This window comes from Periplaneta americana, chromosome 14, assembly GCF_040183065.1.
Source record: "Periplaneta americana isolate PAMFEO1 chromosome 14, P.americana_PAMFEO1_priV1, whole genome shotgun sequence".
Taxonomy (NCBI): Eukaryota; Metazoa; Arthropoda; class Insecta; order Blattodea; family Blattidae; genus Periplaneta; species Periplaneta americana.
This window is the reverse complement of record NC_091130.1, coordinates 66,872,074-66,899,104: the sequence shown is the minus strand read 5'-3', so window position 1 is coordinate 66,899,104 and position 27,031 is coordinate 66,872,074. Positions and strand designations below refer to the sequence as shown.

The window sequence follows — 27,031 nt, the reverse complement described above, 5'->3', positions numbered from 1 at the left end:
ATTTCTACATATTCTGAATGAATGTTGTGCTGGAATTTAGTATAGTCATCAGCCAATACCTCTAGATTAATAAACAATAAAATACAGTATTTATTGTGAATGGTAATTATATTTTTCAATTGGTGCAATTTGTGCAGGGAAAATTGGTTTCTCCGATATTTTGTACGATTTCGAATATTTTAAAATGCTTTCTTCTCTGTTCTATTCCCAATGTGCGTGTGAAGAAATTATTGCCCTTGTAATATCCATTGCAATCCTATTTATTATACTCTTATATAAATCTAACTTCCGCAACATGCAATTTTACCCAATTAACCAAATTATATTTTGATTATTAAGAAGAATCGTAATTTTATTAACTTGAATTGTCGCACCACCAGTAGACGATCACTAGATTATTACTGGACAAATCTTATATTGATCTGGTAAGGGTAGGATTATATGCGCAATGCAATGCTTTTTCCTTTTAATTAAGAATTAATTTAATTTAGAAAATGTAGGAGACGTATTGTAAAATCATTGCGAACGGAAATCATTTACATTTATTAAAGATATTCTTTGAGTAGGACTGTACCGTGGTGTGTTTCATAATAAGGATAATTGATATGAGCTGCTGTTATGAAAATATGAACGACTCAGAATGTTATCGCATCTCATTCTCGCAGCTTACACAAACAATATTGACTCGCCTACCGGAAATGTCATCGAGGTCATCTGCCAAAATCGGTGCCTCCGACTATACGCGTCTGTCTTTTGGTTGTGTCCTTTATTGACAGCAAAGGAGTCGGTCGTTTGTTTTTTAAATCACACTTTTGTTCGTAAGTCAGTCTTGATAATGGAATTGTCCTCAAAAATTCAAGTACATTAGTGTTAGGAACTGTTATTTCACTCATTATTTATTATATCAACCACAATGCACACTAACACTTCAACTGAACACAACTCACGGAAGGGATAACTCGGAAACTAAACTGTTTTCAATGTGAAAGCTAGCTTCTTGTTTGCCTTGTGACCAGGTAATTTAGTTACAAAGGAATGGCAAATCTGCGTGATGGGTTACACAGAAGAATGCATGAAAGAAAACAGTTTGCTTAAGGTGCGTACACACTTAGCGAACGAACAACGAACGAATGATGAAGCAAAACTTCGTTGTTCGCTGTTTGAAGCGACGTACAAATTGTCAGAAAACATTCACATTCGCTGATTGTCCGCTATAAAGGCAGACGAAAATATAATTATAGCAAGTGCAGGCCTGTTTCATAAACACAGTAATAATATTAAGTAATAGTATTACAGTCATGAAAACAATTTTATTAACCGACTAAATTCTGTTTCATAAACGTTTTGCACGAGTCATAAAATACGTACAGTAACCAGATGATTTGAGGTTAAGGCTGACAAACATAACCAAGTTGGTCTGCACTCTAAAGCTATTTATATTATTCTCTCTGTTAACAGTTGTTGAATGAAATAAGTTTTGAAGTACTATCTTTAATAACAACAACAGAGTAAGTCGTAATATGTGTGAAGGTTTGGGAGACAATTTATTTCAGATAAGATTGTAAATCACTGCAACTCGAAGTTATTGTTTCTGTTATTTGAGTCAGTTGATTTACGAGTAAAAGAAACAATATGATAAATCTAAAATATTGTGATATTATCATTCCTAATTGTTCACGTCTCTGCTGTTGTAACGTTTGCAATTACAAAAACAGTGTATCAGTGACAGAAGCGTGTGTGTGCGCGCGCGTGTGTAAAACTTGCACCTCGTTATCTAAAGAAGTACCATATGAAAATGTTAAGCAGTGAAAACTTTTGATGACAATATTGTACCAGCCTTAAGGACAATGTTAACGACAGGGCTGGTGGACCCTGCAAAGCGTCTTATGTAAGATATTTTCAAGTTCCGTTATAATTCGGAATACTGCGCAAATACTTGTTGGTGCAAGCGTAAATAAATACACATAAAAATTACTCTTTTACCAAAAAAAAAAAAAAAAACAAAACAAAAAAAAAAAAACAAAAAAAAAAGGAATGCAATAACGACATAAGTACTTACGCGGTGAAGTCGTTCCTAAGAAAATATCGTGTTTGAGTTTGAAGGTGTGGATGTTGTAGAAGATTAATGTTATGACGAAATTAATAAAAATACTGAAATTGTCTTAATGGGTTTTTATTGCTGATTATGTTGTAAGTAGTATGTTCAAGAAGTTACCTGACTATACAAAATGCAAATATGTTCTAATTAGAGATTGTGATGTGGAATTGTAGATGCGGTACCTATAAATCTCGTAAGTTAATTTTAGTTTATGCCCTCAATAGGGGTGGTTTAAAGTAGTCCAGATATAATTATTTTGTAATAGATCTACTTGTTGATATATGTCTGCAAAAGATTTTGGCTCACCAAGATCTTCACAATGTTAATTAGTGAAGAGTATATAGATTCAGGTTGTCACAAGTATACATTGAAAAAACATTTCAATAGGTACAGAAAATATTAATATTACTGTATTTTGTGATGTAAATGTCCCATAGGCATATATTTCTGAATAATTATCATAATTTAAAAAATGACAAGAAAGGAGGGAAAAAACGTTAAGTTCAATAATTCAAATAACATAAAATAATGTAACATATACAGTAATTACTTTCTAACAGTTCTATACTGTAATTGAATTTAATTTAGGTTTCACCCTTTCCAATTGTTCCTCTTTTACAATTAGATCAGATAGTTTTCAATTTCAGCCTGGTCCATTTACATTGGCGCCTATGACAGTTTGTAAGTATTTGTAAGTATGGAGAGGGACTTTGTTAATAATTCATTTTGTCTCTGATGCTTTTTAAAATGGGGAAAAGACGTGAAAATAACTTGAAGAAACAAAGTTTTTTGCGAGAAGTTCTCGAATTGAAAGGTCAACTATTTCATTATATTCGTAACTTTCTTGCATAAGGTTGTAGGATATTCGTTGTCTAAAATTTCTTGGACGTCGGACAAACACTCCCTCTTAATCACTATTTGAGTCAGAATTGTCCATTTCAAATGTTTTCACGGTTTTATCTTCAAAATCTAACCCTACATTGGCATTTACTTTTTACAAATTATTAAACTATTACTTAAAATACAGTCATGGAACTAACAATATTATTAATAAATTTAATTACCTTTGCTGCTTTATGAAACAGTTTAGTAATATTGTTATTTATTTTAGTAATAATACGAGGGTTTTATAGTAATAAATAATATTATTAACTATTACTTCTATGAAACAGAACAGTAATAATATTACTTAATGTTATTACTTTTTCAGTAATGGTATTAAATTATTTCTTTTATGAAATAGGCCCCAGGGGAAAGTTTCAGTACACGGATACCTCACTGACAATAATTATCTTAAAATACTAAAAAGAGAGATTTGTCTGTGTTTGTCGTATGCGCATCATGCTTACGAAAAGACACTTTTCAGTGCCAATAATTTATTTTGTGTGCACAATGTTGGAACTTTGTTATTTCTGGGCGTGAATTTGTCCAAAAGGAACGACATATGTTTATACGCGAACCAAGTTGACTCGTACACTTCATCACTCCCCATTTCATATCTTTTTGTGGACTTCTGTCTTTCCCTCCGGAATGATGTCAGTAGGGATTCAATTTTCTTTTTGACTTCTGCTCCCTACAATAAAAAAAAAAACATATATCTACTGAAAATAAATAAACAAAAATAATTTTCAAATTTTGCACGTGTTTGACTCGCCTATCTTGCAGCTGAACATCTTTCCAATAGGTTCCCAAACATCATGTTTTCTTACTTTATTGTGGTTAGTAGGATGCTTGGGATTCCATGAAGTTTCCTGCTCCCTACATGCATTAGTAAGATTTATAACAGCGCCTTCCGTCCACTCCAGTTTCGACATCCTGTTAGTGAAACTGAACTAAGCGCTGCGTTCTGCTACGAACTACAAGCTAGTGGCAAATCCCGTCCACAACGAATACCAACTTCCTTTGATGTACCGACAAGCGACGGATCACTTCCGAAGGCAAACCAAACGATCGGTTTGCCTTTGTTGCGACGTACACACGTACCGATTTCAATCAACGAATGCAATCGTTTGTCGTTCGTTCGTTGTTCGTTCGCTTAGTGTGTACGCACCTTTATACAGAACAGTGGAGGGAGTTGGAAGCTGGTGTGTGCAGGCTTCATGTTTACTGCTGCATCACAAATCATCCTAAGCTGCCGCATCACAACATTTACGAGTAAATATAAATTGTATTAAAATTAATACATGATTTTGTTCATAAACTGCAGGTTTATTATGAAATTATTAACTGGGGAAGCTGAGCTTTTTAGCTTACATTGACGCTACGCCACTGACTGTTACTATTATGTTGTGCCATGTTCAGTGTCGCGCCAAAATGGCAGACGGAAAACTTATTTCGCGTGTAGAAAATTGCGAAGAATTATATAATTTGAGGCGTTCCCATTACAGTAATCAAGTCTTTCTTGCAAATATATTATGTAACCAATATTCCTTTCGTTTCTTCCTCTTCAATTAAGACGCATGAAGCAATTACAAATTCTTATTCGCTAACAGACGTAATCAATAGACCTAACCTCAACTCCTCTGCTTTCAGTAATGCCAATATCGTACGACGTCATGTTTTAAACAGCTGATAGGGGAATCCGATGAGGCGATGAGGTGAAGCCGTTACAGTGAACGCACTGCACTTAAGATATCCGTTGCGTGCGATTCGTACGAGGAGTGCGATACGATGTAGTGAACGCTTACCTTCACAGTGCCATCCCACCCCATGGGTCATGACGTTATATACACTCTGTGCGTTCCAAACTTGTCTCGCGAATCGGTGACCCTAGGCCGCAGTCTGGCTATTACACTCCATAAGTATTAATTTAACAAGTTTTGTAGGCTACAACACACAAGCACAGTATTCCTCAGTTCCCCATCTTGATTTTTATGTCTACTGACACTTGTGATTTTTTCCTGAATAACTTTATGATATCTTCTGCAATTTACCTAGACTTCGGACAATGAAGGATACCACTTCGAAACTAGTCAGCCAAGTAAATTGCAAAAGTTAACACAGTAAAGATATAAAGTTATTTAGTGATTATAAGTGTTAAAAGAGTGTATCTAACAATGAATAATAATATTGTGATTTTTTACTCTCCGCCCATCTTATTTTTCTTCTCTAGTTATTTTGAAACTCACCCTTTTTAATGTCAAATTTAATGTCCTAAAATAAAGTTTATTAATTGTAAATAACTTAAGTGAATACTGTCACGGCACGAAATTCAGCACACAATGCACAAAACATGACAACGTATCTAACTATTTCGAACTTTAATAACACTGGACAACTCTGTACGACATAAACACGGCAGCAAACAGAAAACTAAGCAAGTTGACGTTTAATTATTATCAAAAATTGGAAGTTCAGGCATTATAAATCTTTAAAATAGGTATACAAAAGGGATTATAAACAACTAAAACAGGCAAAAAAAGGCTACAAAGAAAAACTTAGTATTCGGCCATGATCGACTCTAGTAGAAGGTCGGAATGCTCAACTTGGCAACACTGTGTCGTCTGCTCTTGTCAGTCATACTGCCGTCATACGTCACCAACAGTAATGCAGGGTTTCGTAAGAGATATGTCGTGTCTTCATTGTAGATTGAAATTCCTTCTGTTATTCAGAACTTTACCACAAACCAAATACGTGGGAACTCTCGACTTTTCCGCAAATAGAAATGACTCTTCCCATAATATCAAATTCAACGGAGTGGATGGCTTATCGGACATCCTTCTTCTGACATTTCTGGTCCGCCACTGTGTACAACAGAGAACGAACTGTGTCTGTGCGCCTGCACAGACATCGCTACACAGCAGGCGAGGCGCTGCACGTATATAACTAGCGCTACGGTCAGTTGAGGACGCCTGGCATGGATAGTTAGAGCAGGACGTCAACTTCTGGAAGACTCTGTGATTACACGCGTTACCCGAGTTAGATGCAATAAACGGCATCCGTTTGCTAAATAAACCTACTTTCTCGAACTAGTAGTTATATTTAACCAAAATTTTCCGTTTTCGGAGTTGTGAGCGTGTAAACAAATTTTAGTCGCAAATCAGCGTAAAATCACGTTACAATTGTCAAGCGAAATTGAGGAAATGTCCTCACACTGATAGAGCGGATCAAGAAACCCAGGGAAAGTCCTCTATGTTTGGGGCTGAACGGACCAGAAAGTGCAGGGAACGCCGGATAGCCGAGTGCGAGACCGTTCAGCCGGATGCGAGCGCTGCCGGCCCTTCTACCGCTCTTATGTCCAAATGGCGTGACCAACAGAGAAGTCCTCGCGGTTAATCCAAGAAGGTGCCACTCACTAATGCTGAGAGGCAAGGATAAACAAGAGACGGAGATGCGAACGCGGGCGCCGAACCGACTACTTCTACATATGACGATCGATCTATACGAATCGAATATGGATGTCTATAATACTAATAACCATATAATAAACGTGTAATTTTATAAGATAGCTGTTGTTTGACGTTATCACGCCAAAAAAAAAACTCGCGGCCGTGTCAGCAACACAGTCTAGCCTATACTTTTTTCTTGCAACAATCACGATTTATTAAAATCATAACAAAATCATAGCCAGAAGTATCGTCTACTTAAATCCGTTAATTTTATAGGCTGTTAACTTTAAAAATATGTAGCAATAAAGCTAGGAAATAATTTTTGGATCTCTTAATTGCAGTTGTCTTGGAAACTGAATTACATTTATTATTGAAGAAAAGACAATGTAGTTTATTGCTATAGATACCATTTCGCAAAAACATTTTGATCATCGTACTAGTATAATACTTATCCATTTGCTACAAATTCCGTCTAGAATCTCATCACTGGCTGCTTCTTTAAACGCAGATTGCAATTGGTTGAGCATAACTGATACAATTGATTGCGCATAACTGATACAACTGATTGAGCATAACTGATGCAATTGATTGAGCATAACTCATACAACTGATTGAGCATAACTGATGCAACTGATTGAGCATAACTGATGCAATTGATTGAGCATAAATCATACAACTGATTGAGCATAACTGATACAATTGATTGAGCATAACTGATGCAACTGATTGAGCATAACTGACGCAACTGATTGAGCATAACTGATGCAACTGATTGAGCATAACTGATGCAACTCATTGAGCATAACTGATGCAACTGATTGAGCATAACTGACGCAACTGATTGAGCATAACTGATGCAACTGATTGAGCATAACTGATGCAATTGATTGAGCATAATTGACGCAACTGATTGATTGAGCATAACTCATGCAACTGATTGAGCATAACTGACGCAACTGATTGAGCATAACTGATGCAACTGATTGAGCATAACTGACGTAACTGATTGAGCATAACTGATGCAACTGATTGAGCATAACTGATGCAACTGATTGAGCATAACTGAAGCAATTGATTGAGCATAATTGACGCAACTGATTGAGCATAACTGATGCAACTGATTGAGCATAACTGACGCAACTGATTGAGCATAACTGATGCAACTGATTGAGCATAACTGACGTAACTGATTGAGCATAACTGATGCAACTGATTGAGCATAGCTGATGCAACTGGTTGAGCATAACTGACGCAACTGATTGAGCGTAACTGATGCAACTGATCGAGCATAACTGATGCAATTGATTGAGCATAACTGACGCAACTGATTGAGCATAACTGATGCAACTGATTGAGCATAACTGATGCAACTGATTGAGCATAACTGATATCCGGAGAGAAATATGCCATATTAAAAATGTTAATTTTACCAATTATTTTTTCATGCATACTAAACTACATATTGTTCTACATTAGTACAGTATCTTGTGCTCCATGGTGATAATATGAAATAGGTAAGTCTTCAAATAATTTGATAAATACCACAGATGTTACTGTATAGCTAGCTATGTAACTTAAGTATTTTATATTAATAATACATGTTAATATTTATGTATAACATTATTTTCATACTCCGTGATGCTTCTTTATAACACATGCCTGGTTAATAGCCTAGAACTTATACAGAGTGAAGTGAAATAACCACACTTACTTTCAAAGTGAATTCCTCATATTTATACAAAAAAATATCTAATACGACATCGTGGGAAATTCGTAGTTTCCTCAGAAACAAATATTTCTTTGCCAAATGTTTAACACCATCTAATTCAATAACCATTGCGAGTAGGATTGTGATTTTTGTACATTTCATTGGAAAATCTAATAAAGATCATTTATCTCTTCAATAGAGTGGACGGTTTTCCCATAAATTAGATTTGAAAAAACCACACATTTTAATTTAGCGTACAATGCTAAGAGATGCAACATTGCAGTCAGAGAGGAAGTGTGGAAGAAGTTTAACGTAATGTCTGACAGGCCAGTGTTCGTTTCCCTCTTACACAAGTATTTACTAGGAGAACCAGTACAGTGTGCGGTAGTGTCTTGGCAGCCTTCATACTGATTGTGGGTGTGTATCGTGTATCGCGATGCCAAAATTTACGTGACAAAACAAGATGTAGTCACCGCGCAGCTCAAAAGCTTAATGTGGAACGATATCCGGAGAGGAATATGCCAAATCCAGACACATTTATCGCCGTCGTAATAGTGGGCTGCAGAGGTTACCTGCGGTGTTATCAGACATCTAAAACTTGCAACTTAATTTTCAATTAATCGTGCATTTAATCACAAAACGTATTTCACGTTTTTTAAAACGTTTTAACGTGTTCTAGCGTTCTCTTCAATTTGTGCTGTTATTTCAACTTCCACCTTGTAGAGCAAGTGTCCTCAACCTGATGCTCTTTTAATGATAATGATATTTGGTGCTCTCATAATGTGAGTAAAAATGTGGTCGCGAGCACAAGCACTTCTGATGTCCTTTTTTCGATTCAAACTTTTTGTACAACCGGAACACCTAGTGTCCCTTTCCATCCATATACTATTTTCGCGATCTTATAGGTCTTCCCGTATTTCACGGTGTATAACACTTTTCAATTTGGCGTGGACTTAATCAGAAAAATCAAGATTATTCAAGAGAATAATATGACCCTCGTAAGGAATTTCAATGGATAGATCTCTCGTCTTCCTTAGCGCTGAAATATTTGTTTTTAAAGGAGAAATTCATAGTATTTAAGGGTAAAGAAGATACAAAAATACTTCTAATAATGCGGAGTGTTTCTTCAAAATGTCTGCCTATATTAGGGGAAACCAACCTATGTGAAGAAAACTCTTACTTATGAAATAACTCAAGAACAAAGCACAATTACGATTTACTGAATCACATCTGCAGGACTGTTTCTCCTTGGACATCACTAAAATTCTGAGTGATATTCAAGTTCAAGGGTGTATTTAGTGCTTTAACATTTTATTTATTTATTTATTTATTCATTCATTTAATCATTTATTCTTTTATTCGTTTACTTATTCTCATTTATTCATTTATTCCTTTATTCATTTATTCCTTTATTCGTTTATCCATTTACTCTTCTATCTATCTTCTCTCTGTCTGTCTGCTCATATAATTCTATTCAACCCATTAGAGTTCATGGTGCTCGCTCCCTTAGTATCACGTATGGGCGGTGCTTAAAATCTTCTGAAGGTTGAGGACCCCTGCTATAGAGTATGAGCATGCCCATTCTTTCACAATGGTACAATACGAATTTAAAATTGCAGAGTGACTACATTAGCCGTGATTTTACATTTGCGTCAAATAATTCAGAGAGAGCCTTTTCTCATTTACACTCCATTCACAGACGAGGATCGTTGCCAATGTCAGAACAACAAATACGTGTCACCCCAATGAAAAATACAACGGTTTAAATTGTAAATATAAGAGAAATGCTCAAATAAATCACAACGAACACAGCTGGGAAATCTTACACAGTCCCACGGCCTGACTACCCTAATTATATTTTAAAAGTTTACTTTCACGGATGTCACAACGCATTACTATAAAGTCATCAAGCGTCAAGAGTACGATTTCCGGAGATACAAGATCGGTCTACTGGTATTAGTCCTGGTCATGAGGATATGTCACCGACCGTACACAGTAGTAATATTTAACAACTTTTACTAGACTCTCGACATTATTACCAGAGACATTAATGTAAGACGAAAGATATTTTATTTTAAAAATTCTCTTACCACTCCCAAGTTACCTTTTCATTCTTACGCCGTTTCTATACCATGAAAAACGAACAAATTAAAAATAGTGAGACAGAAACGTAACAGTAAAAGGAAAAATTTTGAGAATTTTGGTTTTGTCTTTATAGACACGAAAAATGAGCAGTCCATAAAAGAGAGGCGAGCTGTCCATGCGAGCTGTCCATAAAAGAGAGGCGAGCTGTCCATGAAAGAGAGGAGAGAGGTTAATCAAAGAGAGGCGAGAAATCCATAACAAAGAGGCGAGAGGTCCATAACAGAGGAAAGCTGTCCATAAAAGAGAGGCGTGTTGTCCATCAAAGAGAGGTGAGAGGTCCATAAAAGAGAAGCGAGCTGTCCATGAAAGAGAGGAGAGAGGTTAATCAAAGAGAGGCGAGAAATCCATAACAGAGAGGCGAGAGGTCCATAACAGAGGAAAGCTGTCCATAACAGAATGGCGTGCTATCCATCAAAGAGAGGTGAGAGGTACATAAAAAAGAGGAGAGCTGTCCATGAAAGAGAGGCGAGCTGTGCATAAAAGAGAGGCGAGTAGCTCATAAAAAAGTGGCGATAACGCCATAAAAGAGGGGAGCAGTTCATAGAACACAGGCGAGCAGCCCATAAAAGAGTGGCGATCACTCCATAAAAGAGGGGAGCAGCTCATAGATTAGAGTCGAGCAGCCCATAAAAGAGTGGCGAGCAGCCCATAAAAAAGTGGCGATCACTCCATAAAAGAGGGGGGCAGTTCATAGAATAGAGGCGAGCAGCCCATAAAAGAGTGGCGATCACTCCATAAAAGAGGGGAGCAGTTCATAGAATAGAGGCGAGCAGCCCATAAAAGAGTGGCGAGCAGTCCATAAAAGAGTGGCGATCACTCCATAAAAGAGGGGAGCAGTTCATAGAATAGAGACGAGCCGCCTATAAAAGAGTGGCGAGCACCCCATAAAAGAGTGGCGATGACTCCATAAAAGAGGGGAACAGTTCATAAAATAGAGGCGAGCTGTGCATAAAAGAAGGGAACAGCTCATAAAAGAGTGGCGATCACTCCATAAAAGAGGGGAGCAGTTCATAAAATAGTGGCGAGCTGTCCATAAAAGAAGGGAGTAGTCCATAAAAGAGGGGAGCAATCTATAAAAGAACGGCTAACAGTCCATCGAAGAGCGGCGAATAGTCCATAAAAGAGCGGCGAGCAATCTATAAAAGAGCGGGGAGCAGTCTATAAAAGAGCGGCGAGAAGTCCATCAAAGAGCGGCGAGCAGTCTATAAAAGAACGGCTAACAGTCCATCGAAGAGCGGCGAATAGTCCATAAAAGAGCGGCGAGCAATCTATAAAAGAGCGGGGAGCAGTCTATAAAAGAGCGGCGAGAAGTCCATCAAAGAGCGGCGAGCAGTCTATAAAAGAACGGCGAGTAGTCCATAAAAGAGCGGCGAGCAGTCTATAAAAGAGCGGCGAGCAGTCTATAAAAGGGCGGCGAGTAGTCCATAAAAGAGCGGGGAGCAGTCTATAAAAGAGCGGCGAGCAGTCCATCAAAAAGCGGCGAGTAGTCCATAAAAGAGCGGCGAGCAGTCTATAAAAGAGCGGCGAGCAGTCCATCAAAGAGCGGCGAGCAGTCCATCAAAGAGCGGCGAGCAGTCTATAAAAGAACGGCGAGCAGTCCATCAAAGAGCGGCGAGCAGTCCATCAAAGAGCGGCGAGCAGTCTATAAAAGAGCGGCGAGCAGTCCATCAAAGAGCGGCGAGCAGTCCATAAAAGAGCGGCGAGTAGGAGAAGTCCATAAAAGAGCGGCGAGCAGTCTATAGAAGAGCGGCGAGTATGAGCAATCCATAAAAGAGCGGCGAGCAGTCCATCAAAGAGCGGCGAGCAGTCCATCAAAGAGCGGCGAGTAGGAGCAGTCCATAAAAGAGCGGCGAGTAGGAGCAGTCCATAAAAGAGCGGCGAGCAGTCTATAGAAGAGCGGCGAGTAGGAGCAGTCCATAAAGAGCGGCGAGTAGGAGCAGTCCATAAAAGAGCGGCGAGCAGTCCATAAAAGAGCGGCAAGCAGCCTATAGAAGAGCAGCGAGTAGGAGCAGTCCATAAAAGCGCGGCGAGCAGTCCATAAAAGAGCGGCAAGCAGTCTATAGAAGAGCGGAGAGTAAGAGCGGTCCATAAAAGAGAGGCGAGCAGTCCATAAAAGAGAGGAGAGTAGGAGCAGTCCATAAAAGAGCGGCGAGCAGTCCATGAAAGAGCGGCAAGCAGTCCATAGTTGAGCGGCGAGTAGGAGCAGTCCATAAAAGAGCGGCGAGTAGTCCATGAAAGAGCGGCAAGCAGTCTATAGAAGAGCGGCGAGTAGGAGCAGTCCATAAAAGAGCGGCGAGCAGTCCATAAAAGAGCGGCGAGTAGGAGCAGCCCATAGAAGAGCGGCGAGTAGGAGCAGTCCATAAAAGAGCGGCAAGCAGTCCATAAAAGAGCGGTGAGTAGGAGCAGTCCATAAAAGAGCGGCGAGCATTCCATAAAAGAGCGGCAAGCAGTCTATAGAAGAGCGGCGAGTAGGAGCAGTCCATAAAAGTGCGGCGAGTAGGAGCAGTCCATAAAAGAGCGGCGAGCAGTCTATAGAAGAGCGGCGACTAGGAGCAGTCCATAAGAGAGCGGCGAGCAGTCCATAAAAGAGCGGCGAGCAGTCCATAAAAGAGCGGCGAGTAGGAGCAGTCCATAGAAGAGTGGCGAGTAGGAGCAGTCCATAAAAGAGCGGCGAGTAGGAGCAGTCCATAGAAGAGCGGCGAGTAGGAGCAGTCCATAAAAGAGCGGCGAGTAGGAGCAGTCCATAAAAGAGCGGCGAGCAGTCCATAAAATAGCGGCGAGCAATCTATAGAAGAGCGGCGAGCAGTCCATCAAAGAGGGACGAGCTGTCTATAAAAGAGCGGCGAGCAGTCCATAAGAGAAACGAGTGGACCAGAAATGGGAATCGAGTTTGCCCAGAAAAGAGCAACGAGCAGGCTAGAAAACTGAAACAAGCGCAAGAGAGGGGCCAGCGCACTAGCAAGAGAGACGGGCGAACCAGAAAAGAAAAGCGAGCGAAGCAGAGCAGAGAGATGAGAGGCGAGCAAGAAACTAACGAAGATATATGGAAATCAATAAAAAATAGACGAATTTTTGTTTTCGAATTTCAAATATGGTTGTAAGAACAACAATAAAGAAGTAAAACAAAAATATGTAGACGAATTTGTGTTTTCGAAATTCAAATGTGGTTGTAAGAACAACAATAAAGAAATTTTTTACATTTGCATTATTCTTTAATTTCTTAATCTATTTAATCGAGTATGTAGAGGGAAGTACATAACTGTTCAAATTTAACGCCTTATTCCCTGCGTAGACTACAATAAATATTATAACAAAATATTAGTCTCAAATAAATCATTTTCCATGAAAAAGAATTCTACTAAATGTTATCACTGTTTTACTTTAAAACAGGGATGTCAAGGTCAGAGCACGTGCTACAAAGAGCGCACGGGTTCCAATGAATCTTTTCTGCAGCCAAGTAGCGGTGAAAAAGAAGGGGTGAGCAAAATAAACTCTATTGGCCTACCACTGCAAGATGAATTAAACTGCTCTTCAGTAATAGATAATGCATTACGCTCATACAAGAGAACAAGAAATAAAGGCATGTTTTACAGCATATATCTCACTAATAAATGCAATTAGTATTATAAAATAGTAGGATATAACAAATAATAAACATAGCTTCTCTTTAACTTAAGCAGTTTTACATAATGAGACCTATAATTAGTTAAATTATTATGTAACTGTTACATAATCATGTACTACTACTATGAGCATCATCACACTTCTAGAAACAAATTTAAATTCCTGACTTCTCTCGTAATTCAAAAGTGCTTGCTCTGGATAGTCCACAGATATTAGTTCCTCCTCTCAGTTGCTTTTATTTGTCAAATATCGTAATAAGATAGCGATTAAAGAAAGAATTTTTAACTGTAATACCTATGACAGGTCAGACAAGGGGAATAGATTTTTTTGAAGCAGTTAAAACATTTTTCGACAAATACAAAATTGACCTGAACAAACTTTTATTAGTGTGTACTGACGATTGTCCCTCAATGGTATATTGTCATACAGGATTTATTTCTCTGTTAAAAAAATATTTAAATAAAGACCAGTTATTAACATATCATTGCATTTTACATCAAGAAAATCTTGCTGCTAAATTTGACGAAACTTTCAAATCTGTGATGAAGAAAGTAATTAACACTGTTAATTTCATTAGATCACGTGAACTAAATCATAGGCAATTCATAGAAATCCCCAAAGAGCTTAATTCACAGTATGATGTTGTTTATCACAGTGAGGTCAGGTGGTTGAGTGAAGGAAGAGTTTTGGAACGATTTTTTAATCTTCGCCATGTAATATGGTGAACGAGTTAAAGAATACCCTGAACTGGACTCTTTTTCATGATGGTGAAAAGTTGGCTTCCTGGCTGATATAACAGGAATACTGAATGATCTCCAAATTAAAATGCAAGGTACAAATAAACTTATTACTCAGCTGACAAGTGCAATTTTTTATTTGGAAGAAAAATTGAAAATATATACAGAAGAACTGAGTAATAACGATTTTATTAGTTTCCCATGCTTCCAACATCTTATTCAAGAAAACTCAGAGGAAGAAATAAACTTGCAACACTTCATGGAATTTCTCACTGAACTACGCCATCATAATTACGATACAAGATACAATTTTCAATTGACTGAATCTAATGTTAGACTGGAAACAACTAAAAAACAATTTATGTCCATGGCAGTATCTGTGTTTAATAGATTACATAAGTCTGCACACATTGTTAACATTTAAAAATGTTTTAAAATGCTGGATGATTAATCATCCCTTTTATAGTATTAGTGAATACTTTGAGTCCTCTGTTAACAACCTATGTTTTTAATATAATTTTATTCACTCTGTTTGTTTTATTATGACTATGTCCATAGTATTTGTATAATACTCATTACTATAATAAAATCAAATCAAATCATGATTTCAGCGCGAGGTTTAATGATTTTCGAAAGTTTCGAAATCCATTTCGATTAGTCGAAAATCCCTGGTTAGTAGCGACAGCAGATGTAACTGGGTTGTCAATTTTTGGCCCTGAAATTATAAATCTCAAAAATGAACTTAATGAGCTCCAGCAGGATTCAGAACTAGAAGATATTTTTCAAGAGAAACGAAAAAAAAATCAGTTTTAGAGATTTGGAATACAGTTCCAAAAAAAAAAAAACAGTTCGAAAACTTGGTGTCGTGTGCATATATAACATTTTGAGTCTTTTTGGATCAACGTATATTTGTGAAATGACTTTCAGCAAGATAAAGTTCATCAAGGGTAAACATAGATCTCGCCTCATCAATGTGAACTTGGAAAACCTGCTGAGGATATATGTCACAAATCAACCAGCTCGTATTGACAAAATTATGCAGGAGAGTAGCAGAGTTCGACCTTCAACTTCACAGCAATAGTCTACATAACTGTAAGTTATCTTAAAATTATGTAATAATAATAATAATAATAATAATAATAATAATAATAATATAAAACAGTTAACTATTAATATAAAAATCAATGACAGTAATCAGTAATGAATGTGTTTATGCATAAATGTAATAAGACTGCGTGTTACCAAGTTTGAGTAGCCTATATTGTGAAATTTGGTGCGGCTCTCCGACAGATACTGTTTCTTATATTCGCCTCTCTTGTAATTTCTAATGAATACCACTGCTTTACGCCTTCACCGTCATAATTCAGAGCCCGCACAAAGTTTTTCATGAGGTCACGTTTAATGTGAAGGGGTGAAAGAAAATATCTTCTTTGCATCAACGAGCACATTGTATTAAAAATTAAAAATGTTGTTATAAAATTGTGACGTGATAGAAAAAAAAAACGGACTTCAGATCTACTGTAATCAGCACCATCAAATTAGGTTTGGTATACAGTAGAACTCCAATTATCCGGACTAATGGGGGTAGTATGATCCAGATAATTGGGTCGGATGCGAAAAGAGTCTAGAAACAACAGTAGTAAGCTAGTGCATGTATTAAAAGTGCAAAATGACTATAGTTTATAATGAACAACGTTACATATATTCAAACAAAATAGAATTTAAAATGGATTAACATTATAAGAAATTTTTGTATGATTTAGCGATTATAAGAACTCTTCATGTTCCATACAGAACAGAACTTTACTTGTGTGTGGCAGTACAGTACGCGAAATAAAAACACCTAAATATATGCAACTTTCTTTGAATAAACAATTTCAAACTATCCTGAAACTAGGGTGACCAGACGTCCTCTTTTGTCCTGACATGTCCTCCTTCTTAGGGCTTTGTCCGGGGTCCGGGTGGATTTTAAAAAAATCAAGAAATGTCCTCCTTTTTATAACTTGTATGCCTGATATTTTGAAATTATGTGATTTGACGCCTTTTTCGAGTAATTTATCTGTAGGTGGCAGCAACATTGACGGAATATAGGTACTCTTTGGCAACGATTATAACTTTCCTTGCCCCTACTTGTTATGGCCGTTGCTTTCATTTGTAGGTAACTCCAAAATGATTATAACTCTCCTTGCCCCTACTTGTTATGGCCGTTGCTTTAATTTGTAGGTAACTGCAAAATGATTTTGTGCGAGATCGTGCGTATTTGCTTGGTTTCCGCACAAAACCAATCCGCGAAAAGTCTAAAATTCCACATTCAGTATTCCCAACCTAACACACATAACAATTTCCCTCTTCTTACCGCTTAAGTGACATATTGATTTTACTGCTTTAGGCTTTTAACATATTATTTTTAATATAGTAATAATTATAAATTTCATCTAAATTGCACTGTTAGTTATTGTTTTTAAATATTTGCAAAAATTAAGTAAACTCTAAATCATTACATAACCTTACCGTTTGTTTTAAGTTCGCATTTATAGACTGGGGGGGGGGGGGGGAAGACAGACGTATATCACGGCCTGCTGGAGTATAGTAAACCCAGAAAACATTTTAAAGCAACAATGTTGAAGATAGATATTTTTGTTTTGCAAATTTGCCGTCATTGAACAGAAACTAAGATGGAGATTGCATTGCAACTAATTAGAAATTCCTCTTTCAGGTATGTAATAAATGTGAATGTTATGTTTTATTTAACGACGCTCGCAACTGCAGAGGTTATATCAGCGTCGCCGGATGTGCCGGAATTTTGTCCCGCAGGAGTTCTTTTACATGCCAGTAAATCTACTGACATGAGCCTGTCGCATTTAAGCACACTTAAATGCCATCGACCTGGCCCGGGATCGAACCCGCTACCTTGGGCGTAGAAGGCCAGCGCTATACTAACTCGCCAACTAGGTCGACGGTATGTAATAAACGATCTTCGGACAAAATAATGTACGATACACGAGCGGTATGTTTTCTTTCAATTCTCCGAAATTAAAAAAGCTCAACTACGTTTCGCTTTTTCAAACTTTTCCTCGAGCATGAAAACTTCAACATACCGCTCTTGTAACGCATATTACTATTATATTACTAAGTTTTATCATAAGTATGCTGCAATAAAATAGATATTGACATCATTTTAAGTGTAATATAGGCCTAAGAATAAATCTAAATATATATTTTCTGTCCTCTTTAATATTATAGTTCCCTTGACTTTCACATTTTAACTAACTGTAAAATTATTATTATTATTATTATTATTATTATTATTATTATTATTATTATTATTATTATTATATTTTATCATAATTATTTTGTAATAAAATAGATATTAACATACTTTTGAGTATGATATAGGGTGGTTGCACCAGTGAATGACCGGATCCAGTAAATGACCATCTTGTGATTAATTTGTTTAAAATAGGAGTCAGGGCTGCAAAAACCAATCTGAAACTCCGAATTGCAGAAGATCAACTATGTTTTGAAATATTCTCTCTCAGTGGTCACTCAGAATCACGTAACTATGTATAAAATATGGCAGTTTTCTTCAGGTGTGCATCAAATGTGCAATCCTGCCTGCACTTCTAATAAGGTAAGACTAATGACAACGATTCATATAGCAGCTCTTTAATACAATGATTTGTTATTTTTCGTAGATATTAAGATAGGAATTAATTATATAGGTATTTAAATCATTATTTCAGTAAAAAAGTTAATTCTAATATCAAAGCCGCATAAATAACGTGGGTGGTCATTCACTGGATCTGAATAATGGGTTTTCCTCAATGAATGACTATTTTGGTCATTTACTGGTGATATCGTTATATACGTTATTTTGATTTCTGAGTGCGAAATTCAAAATCTGTGGCTGTTGATTCATATGTATGTGCCAGTGAATGACCGAAAAACGAACTTGTACCAGTAATGCTAGTGCAAACACTCGTGATGCCCCACTTCGATTACTGTGATATTCTGCTTACTGACGTAAGCGTTACTTCGGCGCAGAGACTACAACGTGTTCGTAATATGTGCGTCCGTTTCGTCTGCAATATTCGCCGGGCTGATCACGTAACACCATCCCTCGAAATGTTGTCCTGGCTCCGTCTAGAAGATCGTAGGAAAATCCACTGTCTTTCCCTTCTCTTTCACATATTGCATTTCTCCACTCCTGTCTATCTTGCGTCTCGTTTTCAAAATTTATCCACCCATCATAACCTAGACACACGATCACAACACTCCCCAATATTATCCATTCCCTCCCACCGAACATCCTCATATTCATCTTCTTTCACTGTGGCTGTTCCTCGACTTTGGAATTCCCTACCGAGTAATGTCAGGGACTGTCAGACAACAAATCAATTTAAGAATAGGCTAACGAGATATTTTTCTAACAATTATTGTCAACAATAATAGCTGTTTCAGGTTTCTCAATGTTTAATGGTTATATATATCACAGATAAATATCTAAATTATCTCATTATTATTACTATTATTATTATTATTATTATTATTACCCTATTATTATTATTATTATTATTATTATTATTATTATTATTATTATTATTATTATTATTATTATTATTATAACTATTTCTTACCAGTGTTTATTATTGTCACACTAACATTAGTTATCCAATTTTCATTATTTACTTTCATGTTGTTTTATGATCTAGATATTAATGTAATAACTATGTAAGCAAATGTATTTAATTAGAATTAGAGTCTGGCTGGGCGGAAGAGAAGGCCTACTGGCCTTAGCTCTGCCAGATTAAATAAATAAATTATTAAATGACCATGGTCCAAAGTTGAGTGGTCATTCACTGGAGGCTAGAGACATTTACTGGTTCACATTCAAATGAGCTCTGGATATCATCCAGAGCAATCCTCTGGTTCCAAATAATTATGGATTTGTAAATATTCAGAAAAATACTGCAATAGCAGAAGATACTCAGGTCAATTTTTTGGTTCCTAATGATAAATCTGTAGATTTTCATAGAAATGCTGCAGTGAATTTTGAAGAATGTTGTGATGAAAATAATGTGGAGGATGGATGTGTTGAAACTAATAGGATTACTGAAAATGGAATCCAGAATATTATTCCAAGTGATCTCGACAAATAATTATTATTAATGATATGATTGTTGCACAACCATCTGAGATTGGAAGTGTTAAAAGTAATACGGAGATTGGAAATGGGATCCAAAGTATTAGTCCAAGCAAAGATGTTGATGGAAGTTGTATTAATAAACTAAATTCTACAGGACCATCAAATAATGTAACACCAGAAACTGTGTGAAAAAGGAATTTGTATTGGCCAAAAATAGAAGAAAATAATGATAATGAAATAATATAAAAAGAACCCCTCCTGATGTTCCATTTGCTGTAACTTCTAAAAAGTTGAAACAGTATTATGATAAAGGAAAAATAAAAGAAGAGAAGTAAAACGTGAAGAAACAACGTAAAGAAGATAGAGAGGCAAAGAAAAAGAAGAAAGAATCTACAAAGAAGAGGACTCTGAAACAAACAAAAATAAAAAACTATCTGTGGGCGAAACAGAAATTGAGTCAGGTGTAATGTCACTTTTATGACACTGATTCAGGAAACATTGACTTTTCGAAAGTAATGTATAGACCTAGTTCTCAACCTAATGCTAACACTACATTATAAAAAGTTATCTATCGCAAAAACTAGTAAATTAGTGTGAAATATAAAGGAACATATTTTTCAGGAGTAGTGATGGAAACGGATAAAACAGAATCAGAAGTGAAAGTTGTGTAAAGATGGGGACTGGATACTTGGAAGTGGCCAAATGAAATTGACCAAATACAGTACACACATCGTAACATTGTCGCAAAAATTACTACTCTTACATAGCATAAAAATATATATTTATTCAGAGCTTGAAATAAATTTCCAAATTAAAACTAGGACTAATTGAACAGTTTAATTTTGATATAGGTAGCCTATCAAAAAGAATTATTTGTATATCTATACATTTAGTACATTATTTTTACAATGTAGCCTCTTGCGAGTAAATATAAAACAAATATGTAATGGAAAATCAAACCGGTAAAAAGGCCTAGCTACAAATTTGTAGAAAGTGTTCTTGAATATTAAAGAATTTCTCTAGAAATTTATATTTCTATTCCAGTTTTTAAATGTAATATTACTGGAACGAAAACCATAATAGTAACCACATAATATTATAGTAGGCCTACACAATGATATCTCATTGCATAGAGCCCCAGTTTCAATTATTCATCATTTGTCACTTGGGGTCCTTCACTAGTGCTCATCTGGTCAACTACTAGAACATTATGGTCATTCACTAGTGATTTTTAAATCATAAAAGTATAATGTCATAAATTTAACCTATATGAGAGAAAAATTAAAATTCACTCATTAAATGAGTAGTGCGAGTCTTCAGGAATCAACGAAGCATATTACTTATGTCGAATGCCTAGTTTTATAAGTGGTTATATTCATATATTCTTATCAAGGTGCTTAACTGGTCATTCACTAGTGCAACTACCCTAAGCCTAAATGTATACTGTAAATATTTTGTAATAAAATAGATATTGACGTAATTTAAAGTATAATATAGGCCTAAGCCTAAAGCGAAGTACATATTTTCTGTCCTCTTTTTTCCAATAATGTACTCGTTTTTTAAGCTCTGTGTCCTCTTTTTCATCGATGTGAATCTGGTCACCCTACCTGAAACATGATCCGGATATTTGGAGTTATACTGTACTTGTTTTTGTTCAGTAGCAAAATCACAACACAATAAATAAAATGGATTTAAATGTATTAAAAATGTAAAAATTAAAATTAAAAATGTTATTATTTTAAAATTGTGACGTGATAGAAAAAAACGAACTTCACATCTGTAATCAGCACACTTAAATTAAGGTTGGTAGACTTGTTTTTGTTCAGTAGCAAAATCACAATAAAATAAATAAATTGGATCTAAATGTAGGTACAAATGTAAACATTAAAAATATTTTAATTTTAAAATTATGACATGTTAGAAAAAATGGACTTCACATCTGTGATCAGCACACTTAAATTAGAGTTGGTAAGTTACACTTGTTTTTGTTCAACAGCAAAATCATAACAACATAAACAAAAATGGATCTAAATATACTAAAAATGTAAAAATTAAAATTAAAAAGTTATTATTTTAAAATTGTGACGTGATAGAGAAAAAAACGGACTTCAGATCTGTAAGCAGCACACTCAAATTAGGGTTGGTAATCTTGTTTCTGTTCAGTAGCAAAATCACTGTAGACCAGTGTAATTTATATCCGTTTATTGTTGTGTTTCTTGAACCATTATTCGAAATAGTATTTACTGTATAAAGATATACCGGTACAGTACTTTCTTATTCTGAATTGCACAAAAACACATTTCCCATAATTCAGAAGGGTCAGACTTAGTTTAGGCCAATACATAACACTCGTATTTTACGGATTTTGCAGAAATTAACTACTATTCACATACTCGTCTAGTATTTTTCCTTTTTTACGAAAGCCTGTTTCAAAAGTGATATAAGTATGCCTAAGCCTATTAAAAGTTATTATTAATGAGATTCTAAGTAGGCTTTGTAAGATAAGTAGCAGGAGAGGGAAGTCACACCGTGAAGGTCAAGCTTTACAACTAGTTGTATCTGTGGACATTCTTTCACGTATAATAAGGTTGGTTTATAACTAGTGGCCCATATACTTTAACAGGGACCAGAGCCTATCTGTCATGTGTGGTATTTTGCGACTATCTTCCTATATCGACACAGTAGAACTAGTGAGGGGAATCAGAACCAAAAGTAGAAATAATGTTGTAGATAATAGTTCAATTCTATGAAAACATAGAACTGTATAATTTCATTTATGAGTTTAGTCTATGTAGCCTACATTTACTACGTTATTACGAAGAAAAAATTAATCAATATTGTGTGCGTTATTGATTTTTGGACGATAATGTCTTCTTTCCCTATTTATCATTGTTATTTACATCCTTCGTAAAATTGACAATACCGTACTTTTCTCTAGTTGCTAAGCAAACAAAACAAATCACAGTGCTGTTATAACTAGTGTGTTGGTGCGTAAGTTCGTAGCGTTTTTCGTTGCTACAGTAACTGTGTCACTATAGTACTATCATAATGAATAGAAAGAAGTAATGGTCGCACTCTGTTAATTCAAACGGCCGATACCACGCGGCGCTAGTGCAGAGTTCGCCCAGTCTGTTCCGTGTGTAAGTACGTAAATACATTTAACGTAAGTTGCACTGTTTACCTTTCGCTCCATATACGTACGTAACTGGCATTGTACTTACAACATTAAGACTATTTGAAAGAAAAACACATTCATATACATCACACTGTAAAACAAATAATAGTTTAATATGTAAAACTTAACTTAGGGCTGCTTGTAGGCATGCAATATGTACTCACCAACAGTTACTTGTCCGACATTTTGGAGAATTTACGAGATGATTTGGCGGCTCTCGGAGCATGGAGTTCTCGTCGGATTTGTTTCGTCCGGAAGAAGAACCGATATTTCATATAGTGAAAAATTAGTTTCGGTATGATATCCATGGCATGATCCAAGCAGCATCCTGTTCCCGGTGGCTGAATTACAATTGAGGTAATACTGTCTATGCACTCGTGAAATATGTCGCCCCACATTCCATCGCTCAATTTTTCTTTTATTGTCTGTTCTGTTTGCATAAGCAAATGAAACACGCACGCCCTGCAGCCCGGAACAAAACACGAAGGCATTGCTTCAAATATAACACGACAAAAACATAATAATCTCGTCCTTTAATAAATAAATCGTGAGAGCTACTCACTTGTCACTCGTGTACGAATAATTGCAGATTAGTGTATTGGCACTTAAAGTATTTAACCCACTTAATTACACTAAAAACCAAACGAAATGAACGAACACTCTACTGCTTCTTTTATGGATATTCGCTTCCAACTGAGCAATACCGATCGCAGCGCCACTAATTCTCTTGGTCACCGTCGACAATGCTGAACAGATAGGAGTGCGCACACTTCTTCTTTCTATTCGTTATGGTACTATCACAGTCTAGTATATACAGTCACGAAGCTTGAGTAGATGAGGTTACTAGGAACAGTAGACTGTGCCAGTACTGTTTCACATTGTATGTGATGAGGAGATAGTAGCGATCCTAGTGGTTAGCAACTATCTATGAATACATATTCCCTACGTATTGAGCTTCGTGACTATATATTAGACTGTGATACTAGCTATAGCTTACAGCAGTAATATTGTTGGAAATATTCAACGTTCTTTTCCTCCATTACTGTACCTTGTACAATAATGAAAATCGGTATGTGTAAAACACTATCCTTCTGCTATATTAAAAAAATATTTTTTACGATTAAAAAAAAATTATATATATATATTTTTTTTTTTTTCAAAATTTAAAATGGTGGCAGTTTACTGTGCAGTGATGAAGCGTTTCCCTCACAACTCGTAAACCTGTTAACTTTTTCATGTTCTCTCTCTCTTATTTTATTGCTGAAACTCATGTTTACAATATCATGCTCTTTCAACTACATTCCTTAATAAATATTTTTTTTTTTTATTTTGTGTTAGAAGAAAGTACTGATATTTGACCATTTTTAAAATGAATTTATTTTTTATCAGACAATCTATCAAAGGTAGACAAGTGATCTTGCATCATATTGTAGATATGACACGCATAAATAAACACAAAATATTTCATTACAGAATGTTGGATAGTTTTTGAGTTATGTGGGAAACGCTTCATCACTGCATAGTGAAGTATGTATGCTTCTTCAGTCTCTTCATCCACTAAATCCTCAACCAATTCTTTTGCCATAATCATTAAACGATTACAAAACTTCTACTTAAACTCATATATTGATCATATTAATACCAATTTAATTACCAAAAACAACAATGACTGTTTACACTGAAACAAAATAACCGACATACTGTTTTGGCAAGGACGTTCAAACTTTCTTATAGGAGAAATTTTTACTTACCAAACAGATTTATGCAAGATTCAAAATTAAAAACAATGCCGATCGTCCAAAAAATAGTATGTAATACACATGCGTTAAGTGCTTAACAGAATCTCGGAAACTGGGGGGGGGGGGAAGAACTCGACTTCGCCTCGTTTTTTAAGGGGTTAGATGTTAGATCAATGGTCGTCAGCACTCGCTGAAATGGGTAAAGGGTAAGCGGAGCCGTCCCGTGTGCCCCGTCGTGCAGCAGGAAGAGGTAGAGAACATATCAGCTAGCAGCTTCGAGTGCACCATAGTGCAGTGTGTTCTCCGCGGGTAAGAGACGCTAGCCCCAGGGTTCTCTGTGCTGATGACCGCTGGATTAGATACAGCTTACAGCAGTAAAATTTTTGGAACATGTTTTTCCTCCATTATTGTATCTTGTACAAAATGAAAATTGGTATGTGTAAAACATTGTCCTTCTGCTATATGAAAAAAAATATTTTTACGATTTTATACATATATATATATATATATATTTTTTTTTTTTTTTTTTTTTGAAAATTCAAAATGTGCAGTGATGAAGCGTTTCTCTTATACCTCATAAACTTGTTAACTTTTCATGTTCTCTCTCTTTTATTTTATTGCTGAAACTCATGTTTACAGTATCATGCTCTTTCAACTACATACCTTAAAAATATATATATATATATATAGGGTAAACTAGGGTCTGTTGGACAGTCGGGCATGTTGGACACTCTGTACTTTAACGTGTTACCTCGCCACTTGTGGGCACCACATTTTGCTAGAAGTCAATGACGGAAGTAGCCACGAGTGGGGCTACTTCTGTCATTGACTTCTAGCAGAATGTGGTGCCCACAAGTGGCGAGGTAACACGTTAAAGTACAGAGTGTCCAACATGCCCGACTGTCCAACAGACCCTAGTTTACCCTAAATATTTTTTTTTTAATTTTGTCTTAGAAGAAAATACTGATATTTGACCTTTTGTAAAATAAATTTATTTTTATCAGACAATCTATCAAAGATAGAGAAATGATCTTGCATCTTAGTGTGGATATGACATGCATTAATACACACAAGAAATTTAATCACAGAATGTTGGATAGTTTTTTAGTTATATGGGAAACGCTTCATCACTGCATAGTGAACTTAATTTTGAAACAAAAAAAAAATGCAAATATTTTTTTTTAATCATAAAAATATATTTTTTTTTCATATATCAGAAGGACAGTGTTTTACACATAGATACTAGTTTTCATTATTGCACAAGATACAGTAATGGAGGAAAAAAATTTTGAATATTTTCAAAATTTTACTGCTGTAAGCTGTACCTAACCCCTTAAACTGTTTCCTCGATTCTGTTATAATGCACTTACCAAACTTGTATCGCAATATACTATAAAATAAGCCCATTATAGAAATAAAAAAATTTATACGCATTTTTCTTGTATAAAATTGAATTTTACATCATGAATATGAACAAAATCCGTCCAATATTCCAGAAATTCAGGAGAAAACGCTGCACGCAGATATGTCCAAACCATATATTTCCATATCACGTATAGCCTATTTCCAGGAAATTATGGAAATCAGTTTTGTACAGCATCACAATAACTTATTATCTCTATCTCTTTGTGTGCCGTATAAGAAAAATAAATCTCGGAACACGTTGAACACTATGAAAGTGTGAAATGAAAGCCACTGAAGGACGAACACAATTAGATGATAAGATAATTAATCAGTCACTGAAAAGATAGCGGACTTTACAACTTGCAGGTCTATGAAAGTCTCTTTAGTGTGATTTTATCATGGTAGGATACGAAATGTAAATGTAATATAATAAGGCTTATAACAGTACGGAATGAGTTTCAATAAATATGTTTAAAGAAATATGTATCAATCACATAAATAAAATACTGTATTCACTGCTTCTGATATAAATCAAAATATAATCTTACCTTATCAAGTATGTTATCAAATGTTTTTCCACACATATATTGTCGTAAGGCATTTTGTGCCACTTTCAATCCGTTGGCAGACATTTTTACTACAACGCATGGTTATTGCAAATCATCGTGACAACATCTTCCACATTATTACGTAATCCAGATAAGTGTCCAAGCCTTAATTTACAAATCTTACACTCTAGCAGATATAACACAAACTAATTGCTCTTACTAGGCTTGCTGCCTTGAACTCTACAAGTAGAGTTTTGTTCTTCAACACAGCAGATTCAAAAGTCTCGGAATTGAATTCTAGCAGTCGACTGATTTAAAAGTCTCGAAGTTCAACTCCAGTAGCCGGCTCTTTCAGCTGGATATTTTAAATTTGACTCAA

The 27,031-nt window shown here is 35.8% G+C and overlaps 1 protein-coding gene across 3 annotated transcripts in view; it reads right to left on the bottom strand.

Moving 5' to 3' along the window:
* Positions 1 to 27,031, bottom strand: part of LOC138713391 (acyl-coenzyme A thioesterase 13-like) — an 83,561-nt gene that overhangs the window by 44,040 nt on the left and 12,490 nt on the right. The window contains exon 1 of one of the 3 annotated variants that reach the window (XM_069845469.1): positions 26,653 to 26,808. The exons of the other annotated variants lie outside the window; for them this stretch is intronic. Coding sequence (XP_069701570.1) covers positions 26,653 to 26,736 — 84 coding nt within the window. The 5' untranslated portion in view covers positions 26,737 to 26,808. Of the gene's footprint in view, positions 1 to 26,652; positions 26,809 to 27,031 lie in introns of those variants that run through there. 3 annotated transcript variants of the gene reach the window in all.